The 14,668-nt window shown below is 59.4% G+C and overlaps 1 protein-coding gene and 1 long non-coding RNA gene across 2 annotated transcripts in view; one reads left to right on the plus strand and one right to left on the minus strand.

Annotated features, from left to right (window-relative positions):
- Positions 1-701: 701 nt before the first annotated feature.
- LOC123632532 lies at positions 702-6,169 on the minus strand. The gene is made up of 2 exons (XR_006733388.1): positions 5,657-6,169; positions 702-4,236 (listed from the first exon to the last, which is right to left on the minus strand). It is a non-coding gene; the product is annotated as an uncharacterized LOC123632532 (long non-coding RNA).
- Positions 6,170-6,355: 186 nt separating this feature from the next.
- The window catches only part of FAM20C (FAM20C golgi associated secretory pathway kinase), a 43,591-nt gene continuing 35,278 nt past the window's right edge, over positions 6,356-14,668 (plus strand). The window contains exons 1-2 of the mRNA XM_045542907.1: positions 6,356-7,644; positions 9,351-9,529. Of these exons, the coding sequence (XP_045398863.1) occupies positions 7,040-7,644; positions 9,351-9,529 (784 nt within the window). The 5' untranslated portion in view covers positions 6,356-7,039. The remainder of the gene's footprint in view (positions 7,645-9,350; positions 9,530-14,668) is intronic.

The raw sequence follows: 14,668 nt of genomic DNA on the forward strand, positions 1-14,668 counted from the left end.
TCTTGAAATGTGATTTATTAGTCTTTTCGGAAAACAACTTTAGTTCATTAACCAGCTCCACCATTGTTTGTTTTCCTTTGAACTCGTTTTTGGCTTGTTCCGTATAAATTTGTTTCTTCTTTACTCGGCTTACTTTATTCTTTTTCTAGTTTCTTGAACGGAAAGCTTAGTTCGTGTATTTTTAGTCATTATCTCATCATTTTCTGATAAATGCAGTTACCCCTCCAAGTTTCCTCCAAGCACCACTTTGGTGATATCTTGCAGCTTTATTATAATAGGTTCTCATTTGCGTTCATTTTAGAATAGTCTGTAATTTCCCTTTTGGTTTCCTTCATAACCCAAAATTATATGTGAGTTTATATTTGTGACATTAATTTCCAGGTAGAAATATTTTTAAAGCTTAGCTGTTGTCTTATTACCCTGCATTGTGTTCCAGGAGCAGACCGTGGATTGTGTGTGCACATACACCTGTACACACCTGCCTACATCTGCAGACCCAGTAAATGGACTGTGGATCATGTGTGCACATACACCTGTATACACCTGCCTACATCTGCAGATCCAGTAAACAGACTGTCAATATTTGCCTTTTGGAATTTCTTGACATTTTTCTTATGATCAAAATAATGGTCAGTTTTTGTGATTAGTTCATGTATGATAGAAAAATATATAAATCATGTATTTGAGGGATACAAAATAAGTCAAGCTTTTTAATTGTTTTATTTGCAGGTTTTTGGCTTGTTTATCTAATTAGTACAAAGAAATTCTAGTTTCCAAGCCCCTTCAGGCTGTGGTTGGGGAGGGAACAGACCAGAAGTCCAGGCAGGAGGGGCTCTGGTGGGTGAAGGGGCTGGCTGGCCAGAGATGGTGGCAGGAAGGACAAGTCCACTCTTGTTCACAGAACAGACCCCAGCTGTCCCCCGAGTTTCTCAGACGCAGCCCAGAGGACTCAGATCCTGCCCGGCTCCCTCTCCTGTGACAGCATTTCCTCCTGCAAATGGCCCCCTGACTCCCAGTGTGAACCCTGACAACCAGGCCCAGCCCCACCAGCTCCACGGTGGCCTTGGGAGAGGCCCTAATATTGTCACATTCCCTGGCTCCAGACAAGAATTAAATCACACGCCCCATAAAGCGCTTGGTCCAGCACCTGGCGCAGGGTAGATGCGCAGTAAAGACGCGATGGCCTGGCCCTCCTCCTGCCATCCAGAGCACCAGCCTCCTCCAGACCTCAGCCAGCTGCCCTCGAGCTCCCAGAATAGCCTGTGGCCAGGCCTGGCCTGTGGTAAACAGGCCGGAGCCTCCGGGTGGGTCCCGGATGAGTAATCCTTGGGAAAACAGCGCGGGATCCGGAGAGTGCAGGTGCCAGGCCTGAGCTGAGTGGGCCTCACTGTTCCACACTCCCGGGCCCTGAGGGTGGGCCGCTTCCCTTTCTACCCCCCCAGGAAGGAGCCCTGTCTCCCGAAGTGGTGGGTCCTCGGCGAGACCTGTGGGCACAAGTGTGGGCTGGGGTGGTGAAGCCTCGCCCTCCGGCCTGCAGTTCAGGATGCTTTTGCTCCGGCTCCTCCTCCTCCTAACCCATCATGCACCCACAAGTCGCTTTCCCACCCTCGCCCTCAGCACCGGCGCCCCACAGATGACCACCCTGTTAGCCTCAGTTCTGCTCCGACATCCCCCATGCAACTGTCCGCAGACGCGCTTCTCGTCCCCTTCCTCACACAAGGGCGGCACGTTGACTGCTGCTCTCACCTCCCTGTTTCTACTTCCTGCTGACCATGAGCAGCTCTCTTGGAAAGATCACCAGGGGCTCCCCCAGTCCGGCTGGGGGCTTTGAGTTCATTGGAGGGGTCACGTGCTTTCTCAGCTGCCCTCCATGGTAGCAAGTGGGTACCTTTCCTGGCCATGAGTCCCAGGGACCCACGGTGATGGACCCCACCCCTGCCTCCTGTGCGAGTTCCTCCTTCTGCCCTGGTCTCCTGGGGACTCTGAATGTGACTTTCTGGCCAAGTGCCTGCACACCCTGGGCACCTCATCCCCTCCTCCTGGCTGCTGTAGGGTAGCCACCGCACCTTGTCAAGCCCTGGTGTCCTGGGCAGGTTTCCTTGGCATGAGCTGGTGGTGGGATGATTCGATGGGGGCAGTTGCTCCCCCTCCAGCTTATTCATCCTCAGAAACCCCAGCAAGACTCGGGTCCAGGAGCTGGTGTTGGTCCTGCCCTCACCCCCATTTCTCTGCACCTTTCACACGGAGGAGACTAGCCTATGCCTCCCCAAAATGTGACTGCAGAGACCAGAATATGCCACCCCAAAATGTGACTGTAGCAGAGACTAGAATATGCCTCCCCAAAATATGCCTCTTTGGCATTAGGGTTATTTTGAGCTGCCTATTTTGAGAAGCCACAGCCGCAGGAGAAGCTCTGAAAACAGGATGGACGTGACCCTTTGTGAGAGAAATTTACATCTATAAAGGAAATCTCCACTCACGGTGTCTCCCACTCTGTCCCTGAATCAGCAGGGCTGTCACCCACGGAGAAGGCACCACTTATGTGTGGCAATTTCCTGGGCCCTCCCCACACCTCTTTCTCTTTGTTTCCGTTGAATGTGGCATTTAAGGCTGAACTCAGAGCCATGTCTTTGAGATGTGCTCACTTTTCCCTGAGAATCTGCCATGTATACTGGAGACACACAGCTTATTCAACTTGTTTTTCTCTTGTTAATCTGTCTTTTGTCACAGGGTCTGTGTCTGCTCAGACCTACCAAGGGAAGAGAGATGATGACTCTTGCCCCCGACAACACAAAGCCCTCTGCTCCCGTCAGGACCCCTTCAACGCCTGCCTATGCTACGCCAAGACCACCCGTCACGGCCGCCAATGACCTTGCATGGCCTCACCGGCCCGTGGTCAGCATCCTCCCTTCCCCCGGGCTTCTCACTGTCTTAGGGTCACTGTCACGGCTTCCTGAGCCTCCTGACCACTCAGGGCAGACAGGGCTCAGTTCTCAGGCCTCTGCACCCCTCATTCCTGGGGAGCCCACCCCCCCACAGGCTTTGCATGCTCCGAGGACACATAGTCCAGAGTCAGGTTCCTAATCCCCAGCACCCAAAGCTGCTCGTCAGAGAACAGCCGGATAATAGTGGCTCCTCCCCAGGGCTCTGGCTGGGTCACCTCCCCCTTCTCGCTGCACAGCTGGTCTCTTATCCCACCTCTCTTATTCCACCATGGCTGTGGCCCAGCCCCCATCCAGTCTCCCTGCGTCCGCCCAGCGGCGAGCCTCCCCCATCTGGGCCCATCTGCCTCTCCGTCCGCAGCCCTTGAATGGCCCCATCCCACAGCCTGGCCACCACGACCCCAGCCCTGTACCCCCCAAGTGTGTCGTCAGGCAGCCCCAGCCTGGGCCTTGGCATTTTCAGCTTCTCTGCTGAGGACACTGCCCCGCAGACCTCCAAGCCACTTATTCCCTCAGGAACAAGTTTCAGTTACAGCCACTCTCTGAGCCCAGGCTGTGAGGCTGCAGCGAGCTATAACGACCCACTGCATTCCCGCCCGGGCAACAGAGCAAGATCCTGTCTCAAAAAACAAACAAAAAAGTCACTCTCTCAGAAACCAACCGGTATAAAATAGCCATCTCTTCATACCCAGAATTTATTACCCTTCCTGCAGTACCCAATTTTATGTTTCTACATAATTCCTGTCACTGTCCGACATATTTTACATTAGCTTATTGGATCCTTTGGCAGAAAAAAGCCCCCAGAACCCATGTGGTCTCTGATGGGGGCCACGTGTTCACCTCCACGAGCCTTCCTGGACAGCCCAGCCTGGCCCGGGGTGGTGGGGCAGGGGGGGCTCTGTCCACGAAGCCACAAGGCAGAGGCCTCAGGGAGGTCCAGGCTGTGTGTGTGTCTCTGTGTGCGTCTGTTGTTTGTGTGTAGCACTGTGTGTCTGTGTGTGTGTAACCGTGTTTGCTCTCTGCAATTTCCAAATCAAATTACCGATTGAACCAAATCGAATTACTCCTCAGAGCACTGCACAAAGGAGCCAGGCAGAAAGATCCAGCCAAGGGTGCTGCTCAGTCCCCTCTGTGGGGTGTGCTCTGTCTTCAGACTGTTGTCACATGTCTTCCCTCGGCCTCTCACCCCCGGTCCCAGGGTGGATGGTGGCGTGTGGTCCCTCCTTTGAGTGCCTGTTCTGTGTTCAGCCCCAGGCATCACTGGAGGCTCCTGCCTCACTGAAGTGCATGCGTGCTGGGCAAGACAAACAATAAATGGGAACAGAAGAAAGTGTCTTCAGACACGGGGTGGCAGGGAGGAAGGCGGCACTTCAAAATGACCTGGTGAGTCAGCCAGGCTTTTCTAAGGAGGTGACAGCTGGGCTGAACCAAGAGCCACTCGAGGGAGCCCTCCAGTGGTGAGTGGCAGAGTCCAGACAGTCACCTTGGCTCCCACAGAATGCACTCTTGGGGGGGGGGCGGGGCAGGGCGCAGTAAAAATAAGTGTGCAGGGAGCCCCCCCACACCTGATGGAGATGGTTCATCAGGTCAGGCCACCCCCACGCCTGCCCCGAGGACACCAGCCACAGCTCTGCCATCCAGGGCCTGTGGACAGGGAGGGGCGGGAGGGCTGGGAGCCCACAGAACCCCAAGGCCAGCGGAGACACTTGCTGGCGTGGGGTGAACACCGCCTCAGACCCACCCTCCTTCTTGTCACAAGGCATCTGCCGCTGATCTTGGTAAAGGGTGGGGAGGGTGGGGGGCTTCCTTCCCATCCTCCATCATCCCCTTGGTCTCTCTGGGTAGCCCTGTCTACACCCAAATGTGTTGTCCATGTGAGTGGATGGAAGGAAGGAAGGGATGAGCTCCGCTTACACAGGTGACACTGTGTCTCCTCAGTGGCCACTTCCAGGTCAAACCGACCTTCCCCCTCCCCCCACACAGCCTCCAGCTACAGCTGCAGGAGTTCGCTGATTTCCAATGGCCTCAGACTGTCTGTTTCACCGCCCAGCTGCCTGGGACCCCTCTTCTTCACTCAGCAAGTGGGTACCACTCATCTAGTGGGCGCCTACTGAATGTCAGGCACTGGGCCAGGTACCGAAATTCAGTGCTAAGTCTGCAGGAATGATGTGCTCAGTGTCCTAAATTCACATAAGAGGAAACTGAGGCCTAGAGAGAGCAGTGAGGCCCGAGGTTACACAGCAAGTGAGTGACTGCAAGAGAAGGGGGCTCCACCCCATGCCCTCCCCCAGGACCCCTTCCCCTCTCAGTTCTGCTAGATGGGGCAGATGGGCTGCTGGGTGGGGAGGGGCTCTTCACCTCCCTGCTTTGGAAATCTGCGGGCACACTGAGCTGAGCGCCTGTCTGCTGGGCAGTGGGGGTGTGTGTGACCCCTCCTCCCACACGCGCCTTCCTACCTAGGATTTTAGGCTGACATTCACGTTAATTAATATTCCCTGCTGGAGGCTGGAGACCCAGAAGTGCCAGTTGCAGAAGCCACGTGTAGAGGTGTCGCTCCCCTGTGTGTGGGGGGGGACCGATTTTGCGCACTGGGAAGGGAGTTGAGAAACACACAGACACACACACACACACACACACACACACACACACACACACATACACACACACTGCCCCGCCCAGAGGAGGGAGGTGCTGCCCCCAGCACACTCGGGTACCTCTCAGTGCCAAGCAATCCCAGCTGCACTGCCGGCGCCGCCAGGGTTAAGGCGCAGGCGTGGTCCCCCTGGGGTGGGGTGGGGCCCAGCCGGGTGCAGGGGCTTCGCCGCCTGCTTGTGCCCTCTGGATTTGGTCCCCAAGTCGCGCTCCTCTGGCCTCTCCGGCGGCCGCAGTCCTGTCGCCTTTGCCTCCTCCTCCTCTTCCTCGCCCGCTGTGGGGCCGCGAGACCGGCCGTGGGGCACAAGGTCGCCTCCCGGCGGGGGCTCATCCGGCGGCGCAGACGCCCAGCGGCTCCGGGGAGGGACTTGGCCTGGGCTCTGGGCCTCGGCTCATCTGGGGAGGAGCCGAGAGGCTGCAGCTGGCGGCGGAGGTCCTAGCGCAGCGGCCAGGCCGAGAGCCGCCCGACAGGGCCCGCCCGCCTCGCGCGGGTCTCCGCGCTCTGCAAACCGCGGAGGAAGGCGCCCTCTCCTTAGCGGGCCGGGAGCTGCAGAGGCATCGCGGGGCGCGGCCGATGGGAGGAGAAAGGAGAGAGGGAGCGGAGCCGGCCCGGGCCCAGCCGTGACTCGCGGGGCTGCGGCTCCGCCAATCTGCGGGCGCTGACGCGGGGGGGCGGCTCCGCGGTGCTCGGATATCTGCCCGCCCGGGGCGCGGGGCGCCGAGGCTCGGCTGTGCGGGAGCTGCGCTCCGAGACCGCCGCTGCACCTGCCGGGGACCTCGCCAGCCGCTCCGTGCGCCCCCCTCCCGCTCCCCGCCCCCTCCCCTTCCTCTGTCCCCGCGGCCCTGAGCCCTCCCTGTCCCCATCTCCGGGCCGCAGCGTGAGGGAGCAGAGCCCTGCCCGAAGGAGCCGCCCCTTCTCTGCCCGCCCAGCGCCTAGCGCGGGCCACGAAGCTCGCGGAGAGTACCGCACTGTGGATCGGGTCGCCTCGCCCAGCCGCCGCCACCGCCCCTGGCCGGGATGGGCTGCCGCGTGGGGCCCCTGAGCGCCTGATGAGCGCGGCCGCAGCCCCGGAGACCCGCGCTGGCCTTTGGGTGCGCGGGGCCTCACCCGGCTGCTCCCCCTGCCTCCTGGCCAGCTGCTCCCCGGGCTCCCAGCTCCGAGGAGGACGCGGACCAGTGGGCCCGGCCGCCGAGGGCGCGGCCCCCCGGGAGAGACTAAGAGGGAACCGTCCCGACATGGCCCGGAGAGCCGGCGCTTCGGCGGCAGGCGCCCTGCACGTTGTCCGGGCCCGGGAACAGCCCTGGAGCTGGTAGCTGCCTGGGCGCCGGATGGACCTTGACCCGCGAGGCAGCGCCGCGTTCGTAACAAGCCGCAGCTAGAGGGGCGCGGGCGGAGAGCGCTCCAGGAGGTTGCTGGGGTCCGAGGCCCGCTCGCCTGCGCGGCCATGAAGATGATCCTGGTGCGCAGGTTCCGCGTGCTCATCCTGATGGTGTTCCTGGTGGCCTGCGCGCTGCACATCGTGCTGGACCTGCTGCCCAAGCTGGAGCGGAGCGCTGCGCGGCCCTCGGGGGAGCCCGGCTGCTCCTGTGCGCAGCCCGCTGCCGAGGTGGCAGCTCCCGGCTGGGCCAAGGCAAGGGGCCGCCCCGGGGAGCCCCCGGCCGCCGCCTCGGCCCCCGGTGACGCGGGCTGGCCCAACAAGCACACGCTGCGCATCCTGCAGGACTTCAGCTCCGACCCCTCCTCCAACCTCACGTCCCACTCACTGGAGAAACTGCCGCCCGCAGCCGAGCCGGCCGAGCGCGCCCTGCGGGGCCAGGATCCCGGCGCCTCGCGACCGCGAGACCCTGCGCACCGGCCGCTGCTTCGAGACCTGGGAGCCCGGCGGGCTGTACTGCCCTCTGGCCCAGGCGGGGACGGTTCCCTCTTGGCCAGGCTGTTTGAACACCCGCTCTACCAGGTGGCTGTTCCGCCGCTAACGGAGGACGACGTCTTGTTTAATGTGAACAGCGACGCCAGGTTTAGCCCTAAGATGGCAGAGAACCCGGTCTGGTGAGTGACAGTCCAGGGTATTGTGTACAACTGGTTCAGAGACCCCCAGGGCGGGAGCCCCCAGGCGAGAGGCTGGGGCAGGGGAGTGTTGGGCGGTTGGGAGCATGCCTCTTGCTCAGGGCCCTGCCTTTGTCTCCAGTCCCACCTCCTGGGAAGGGCTGCTGTTCCATGTGGCTTCTGCTGTGGGAGGCAGACAGGACCTGGGAGCCAGGGCAGTACTCGGGCCCCACTTAGAAGAAAGAGTGTTGGCCAGCCCGGCTTGGGAAGTGGAGTCAGGCAATGAATGAATGAGTTGGGGACTTGGGGAGTGAGTGAATGAGTTGCCTTTCCGTGGGAAGGTGCTGGCTGCCGGGCTTTCAGGTACTTGGCAATGTCAGTCTTGGTGGACTCCTCAGAGAAGGTCTGATGTGCCTAATGAGTCTTTTAAACCCTCACTGAGAACAGCACTAGCAGGGGAGTGTGCCGGCAGCAGTAAGTACAACAGAGAGGCTCTCCAACAAGGGTGCAGGCGGGGGTGCCCGCTGCAGAGGGGCTATGGCTTCAATAAATGGCCAGAAGCCACCCCAGGAGCATCTTTTTAAACTGTCCTGGTTCAACTCTTCCCCCCAAGGCCCTTCCCGCAGCTGCACAGATCAAAACGGGCAGATACTGCAACCCAGAATAGTGAAATATTAACTACCAGCAAGGTTAGAATAAATAACTACCTGCAAGAGGTTACCCAAGCAACAGAAGGGAAGGCCAGGCTTCCAAAACATCTCATTGGAAATCCTTTCTCCCCTGAAATTTGGCCAGGCCTGGTGTTTTCTGTCTGAGCATGCTGGGCTGTTTGGTAGCCTCTGAGCTGTGCCTGCCGGCCAGGTTCAAGGAAATGCCCAGAAACTTGAGAATTGGAGCAGTGGCCACAGCGGGAGATGGGCTGCCCCGCGTGGTCAGGGAAGTGGAGCCTGGAGGCTTCTAGCCCACTCTCATGTCCATTGCAGGACAAGACTTGGGCCGAAAGGGTCTCAGCTGCAGGTGAATTAGAGCCAGGACAAGATCCACTTTCCTTCTGGGCCAGCAGGCCAGAGGAAGGTCTGTCCTTGCTCCAGAGCAGTCCCTTGCCCCCAGAGATGTGGGGGCAAGCCCCGTGGCAGCAAGCCCTCAGTTGGAGGCTGGGCTGGAGAGAACGGCTGCCTCTTCGCTTGCTCCCCACCCAGACTGCCCTCATTAAAGTCAAATTTAGCGTCTTGCATCACTCCCATCCCTGGCTGTCGGAACAAAAGCAGAGAGCTTGGGCAAGGTTTCTGACAGACGGGGCGTGTCTGTGGTCAAAGACAGGTTCTCTCCTCTGCTCCCAGGAAGTGCTGACAGCCCCTCACATCCCCCGGTGACATCATACTTGCTGGGCAGTTTGGGTGACCCCAGGACAGACGTGGGGGGGTAGCGGGACGGTGCTGACGTTCTGGGATGAGTCTCGCTGTAGTTATAAGCTGTCCGTGGCGTCTCCCACGGGTAAGTAAGAATTACAGGCCTGTAGGTGTATTATTAGTTGGTAGAACAATAGCCACAGGAGAAAGTGCAGACATCGCAGGGCCCTCCCTGAGCAGAGGCACCTCCATACATCTGCACTCATTCAAGACGTTGGTGTCAGTGATCAGTCCCCTCATTCACCGAGCTCTTGCTGCTCTGTCCTTTTTGTTGACTTTGGATCGTCTCATTGTCAACAGGCCACATGAAGGTGCCGAAGGTGAAGGGCTCTTGAGCACTGGGGAGGCGGCTTCAGACTCCTATCCCAACTGGCTCAAATTCCACATCGGCATTAACCGGTACGAGCTGTACTCCAGACGTAACCCGGCGATCGAAGCTCTGCTGCACGATCTCAGCTCGCAGAAGATCACCAGTGTGGGTAGGTGTCCTTGGGGTGGGTAGGTGCGTTTGATGGGGGGTGTGAGTGCTGGAGACGGTGCCAGGGCCGCTTGGGCTGGCTTCTCCTTGTAGAGAGCTGGGAAGCTATCGCTCGTTCATTGCCGGAGCATCGGGGGCGGTTTGCACAGGTGGTGGGGGCTGAGGAGCCCGCGTGGCCTCTGAAGGAGGGACGGGTGCCTCACTCACGAGCTCTCCGCAGTGGGTGTGCTGCCGTTCTGTTGCAAGATGAGCGAGCGAGAGATGCCACAGCTGCCCTGGCGTTGAGCTCTGCTCCCTCACCTGTGGTGGTCCTGGGGGCGCCAACTAGACCCCAAGGTCTCCCCTCCGTGGGTGAAGGAATGGAGGGGTGTGCCTGGTGGCTGCCCTCCCTCAAGAGCCTGTGCATAGGGCTTTCTTTCTGCTTTTTGGCACACGCCCTGTTTGGTGGGGAGACATGGCTGAGAGCCAGGGAGGCTGCTTCTCGTGGCTTTGAACCAGTTTCCCATCAGAGCTCAGCCAGGTGCTGTGCAGCTTCCTGTGGACAGGACATAGCAGGGTCCACTCTGCGGGACGGAGGCCTGGCTGTCCAGGACGGAGTTGTTTGAAGGCAGCATCTCCAAGTACTTTGCGATCTGCTGACTCGGACAAAAAAGGGCATCCAATTGCTGATTTCAGGAAAATGTATCAGCAGCAGTTTCTGAGCGTGAAGTTTGGTGCCATTGTTCTTGAGCTTGTAGGCGATTGTGAAGGTCCCCATTAGTCACCAGTGGCTTGGAGAGGCAGTGGGGGATGGGCTGAGGCCTTTTGGTGGGAAGAACTGCTCCCCGAGGCTTTGCAGGGAGCTGCCCTGGGTACACACGGCTGTGGGGGTTGGGTAGAAGGGGCCAGGAGGAACCGGAGGGCAGGCACTGTCTTCATGTGTGGCTCAAAAGCGATTCTGGTGCTGAAAGGGTGCGGTAACCTGGGGTTCTGTGCAGTTGCTGACATAGGGGAGTCAGGTGTTACCTATTTGGCCAGCAAGTAGGTTTTCCCAAGTTCTTCTTCAGAGGCTATTTTTGGCTCTCCCTGCCCGGTGCTGAGCTGCTTGCTGGGCGCTCACCTTGCTGTGGGGAGACAGGAGGAACCTGCAGCTCCCTGGCCATCTCATGATCAGTGTGCCCTAGGGGAAGAGGGCTGGCTAGGACAAGGCGGTGGTCTTCCTCCCTCCTTACTTGCTGCCCAGGAGGAATCTGAATGCCTCCCCCACCCCAGGCCTCCCCATGAGAGGCTCTGCCTCCCTGCTGCCCCTTGCAGGGCTCAAGAAGGCTTTGGGCTGTACTGGGGGCTGCACTGGGGGCTGTGCTGGGGGGTGTGCTGGGGGCTGTGCTGGGGGCTGTGCTGGAGGCTGTGTTGGAGGCTGTGCTGGGGGGTGTGCTGGGGAGTATTTTGGGGGCTGTGCTGGGGGCTGTGATGGGGGCTGTGCTGGGGGGTGCTGGGGGCTGTGCTGGGGGCTGTGCTGGGGGCTGTGATGGGGGCTGTGCTGGAGGGTGCTGGGGGCTGTGCTGGGCGGTGCTGGGGGCTGTGCTGGGCGGTGCTGGGGGCTGTGCTGGGGGGTGTGCTGGGGGCTGTGCTGGAGGGTGTGCTGGGGGCTGTGCTGGGGGCTATGCTGGGGAGTATGTTGGGGGCTGTGTTGGGGGGTGCTGGGGGCTGTGTTGGGGGCTGTATTGGGGGTGCTGGGGGCTGTGCTAGGGGCTGTGCTGGGGGCTGTGCTGGAGGGTGCTGGGGGCTGTGCTGGGGGCTCTGCTGGGGGCTGTGCTGGAGGGTGCTGGGGGCTGTGCTGGGGGCTGTGCTGGAGGGTGCTGGGGGCTGTGCTGGGGGCTGTGCTGGGGAGTATGTTGGGGGCTGTGTTGAGGGGTGCTGGGGGCTGTGCTGGGGGCTGTCTCACACAGCCACAGCCGGAGTGCCTCTTCTGCTCTGAGAGTCGGTGTGCACATTAAGGGAATATCTGCTACATTCACCGGCTTGCCTGTCCCTCTAGCACATTTTACTGGGCACCGTCTGCATTTCTGGCCCCTTCTGGGTAGTGGGGAGTTGAGGGTGGATCCAGCCTCAGCACAGTCTGCTGCCTCCGTGGACCTGACAGTCATAGGAAGACACTGAGGTGCCGGGTGCTTTGGAGAGGAGAGGGCTCCGCGGGGTGTGGGTGAGGAAGCCTCCCCAGCGACAGGCGTCTGTCACAGGAGGCAGGGGATGAGAGCAGCACCGCACAGGTGGAAAGGACTTTGGGGAAGTGCCGTGCTCACACGTGCTCACACTAGAGCCTCTCCCCAGCTCAGCTTCCCCGTCTGTCAGTCAGTCCTGCTGCGCAGGGGCACAGAAAGGATGGGGCAAAACGGTGCACGTGAGCAAGCTTGTAAAACATTAACGAGCGCCCGTGCCCTGGGCTTCCACCACCACCCTCGTGTGTAAGGGCAGGGTCTGCATAGAGGGGGCTTTGTGGACTCCAAAGGTCACCAGGCCCTTGGCGGGCCCTGCAGTGTCCTGTATCCTTCAGGGACCGGTCAGCCTCCCAACGCACATGGGACAACTGCTCTGTGCAGAGATGTGGGAATTCTGTGCCCAGGAGCTAGAGAGCAGCTGCAGGGAGAGGACAGAGCCTCCTGGGCCTCTGGGCAGCTTTGCCCACCTCAGGGGTCCTCTGTCTGTCCCCATGTGCTGGCCTCGGGGCACCCCTACCCCCTTTGATCTGACTATCCAGGACAATGGTGCCCAGGCTGCCTGACTTTGAAGCACTGTGGATAGAGCTTGTTGCCAGGGAATCCCAGCCCCGGGGCGCTGGCGTGGCCTGGGCCTGGCGGTGTGCCCTGGTCACATCCTGTGCCTGTCTGCTTGCAGAGGGGCTGCCCAAGCTGCTCCCCTTTGATCTCTCAGACCACGCTGGCCCAGTTGGTTCTCATCCAATCTCCCTGGGGTGGGGCCTGTCTGAGGACTGGCTGGTTGTTCTGTCACTCTGCAGGTGCCCAGCAGTGTGGGAAGGCAGGGTGGCAGACGAGGCCTCTCGCTGAGGCAGGATGGCAGGATCTGCACCAGAGGGTCTGGTGTGTGGCCAGGTTGTAACAGTCACCAGCCAGAGCCACTTTGGGAAAATGGATTAACCCTCTAGTGCCTCTGGGTTCTCACCTGGAACATGGGGGTGGTTGTCATCTAGACCCCGTAACCTCTGACTTGCAAATCTGAAATCCCAGTGAAACCCATTTGACAGCAAAACCTGACTCACCCTGAACTTATTTGGAGGCAAAACCTCAATTGTCCAGGCTTGTTATAAATCTGTATTTCTCTCTCCTAGAGTGAATCTCACATGCTCCTCTGAGGAACAGGCGTGTGTTTGATTATGGGGTTCCGCCCCAGACTCCTCGGGGCGCTGCGTGGTCTGCAGCACGCGCACACCACAGGTGCTTTGAGTCATCTGGGATATTGGTAATCCCCAAACCCTTCTGCCCCCAAAGATTTTGAAAAAGAGCGTGGACCTGTGATAACTGCTTCATGGGTCATTGAGAGGCTGAAACTAGCAAATGACTAAGGAGGGGACAGCAGAGCCTGGCAGCCACCGCCGGGTGGGGGCAGTGTTCCTGGGTAGGCTGAGGCTCTTTCCCAGGGAAACCAGGGCTGGGTGGATGCCTGTTTCCTTGTCAGGGTCTCAGCCTGGACGCTGGGCCCTCCCTTCCCTGCTGCCTTGGGCCTGGGGACACTCACAGGTGAGTTCGTGCTTGTCCAGAGGCCTGTCTCCCAAGAAAGCAGGAAACCCTCACCTGTGAGCAGAGTGGGACAGGAGCTACTGCCATGTCGAGGCCCAGGTCTCCCGGTCTGCAGCTGCGATGTCCCCGGGGGGCGCAGGCTCTTCTGGAGGGGTTGCCCCCATTGGGTGTTGCCCAGCCGACCTCTGAGGGTCCTTCTGAGTGTGGATGTCCAGCTGGAGGTTTGGGTGAAAACCCGGCTGCTGGAGACAGCAGCCCCTGCCTCGGCCCTGGGCTTGGCTGAGCCACCAGGCGTGCGTGGAGCTGGTTCCCCTGGGCAGGAGCTGCCTGCTGCCCCGAAACCCCGGCACTGCTGTGACCCAGAACAGGTGGAGCCTTCGAAGGCCAGCCCTGCCTTCCAGCCACTGTTCCACAACTAGACAACCCCGGCCTCCAAGAGAGACTCGCCCTTGCTCTTGGCTCAGGGATCCATCCTCTTGGCCATCCAGCCCCCGGGGTGGTCACTTTAATCTTCAGTTATTTGTCTCACTATTAAACGTGCGCTCAGAAATATTGTTGTGATGGAAAGTGATGCCTGTGAGTTTCCAAAGCCTTCTCAGAATGGTTCCATTAAATCTCCCCTGTTCAGAACCACTTGATCCAATTCACAGAGCTCTGTGTGGTCCGCAGCGCGGCGGTCACGGCCAGCAGAGATTTATTTATAGCCGGGCTCCTGGCTGCCTGGTAACTGGCGTGGCCGCCTTTGAAGAGGCTCCCGACAGTATCTACCTCTGTTCAGCTTGGAGTCAGGCGTGTAGTGCCTTCGGCTGGGGCCGGTGATAATTAAATCGCTATCATGCACGATTATGGATGCAAAGAATAAATGACACAATTAACGACTCTCTACTTGGAATTACTTTAAAAAAAAAAGTCACACAGGCATGTGAGGATTTGGGCAGCCTCTGGCCTGAAACACAGGCTTCACAATTGCTCCACCCAGAGCGGACAAAGCCGAGGTTGGGAGAACGTGCCTGAACAAAGGGAAGCGACTCCACGGGACAGAAGTCCCTGACACTAATTGATCTGCCAAACGGAGAAGAATGAATCCAGCTAGAATCTGGGACTAATTGGCCGGCCGAGCTTTGAGGAACAAAGGCCTTCAGTGGGGGCAGCTGCCTGTGGGTACCTGGGGGGAGCTCCCCATCTAATTAGTCAGAGGCAGGACTTCTTGGAAGGCAGTTCCAGCCCAGAGAGGCCTCGGTCCCCTCCCTGCTGCCACCGCAGGCTACAGTTCCAGGACCTGGCTCCGCTGACCCAGAGAGCGAAAACTGAAGATGCCCCGTTAGCTGGGTGCCTGAGGCCCCAGTGCCGAGGGGCTTAGGTCGTGCCCAGAGGAGAGCGACCCCCCTGGAAGGGGTGATTTCAGG

Source organism: Lemur catta, chromosome 2 (genome assembly GCF_020740605.2).
Source record: "Lemur catta isolate mLemCat1 chromosome 2, mLemCat1.pri, whole genome shotgun sequence".
Lineage (NCBI taxonomy): Eukaryota > Metazoa > Chordata > Mammalia > Primates > Lemuridae > Lemur > Lemur catta.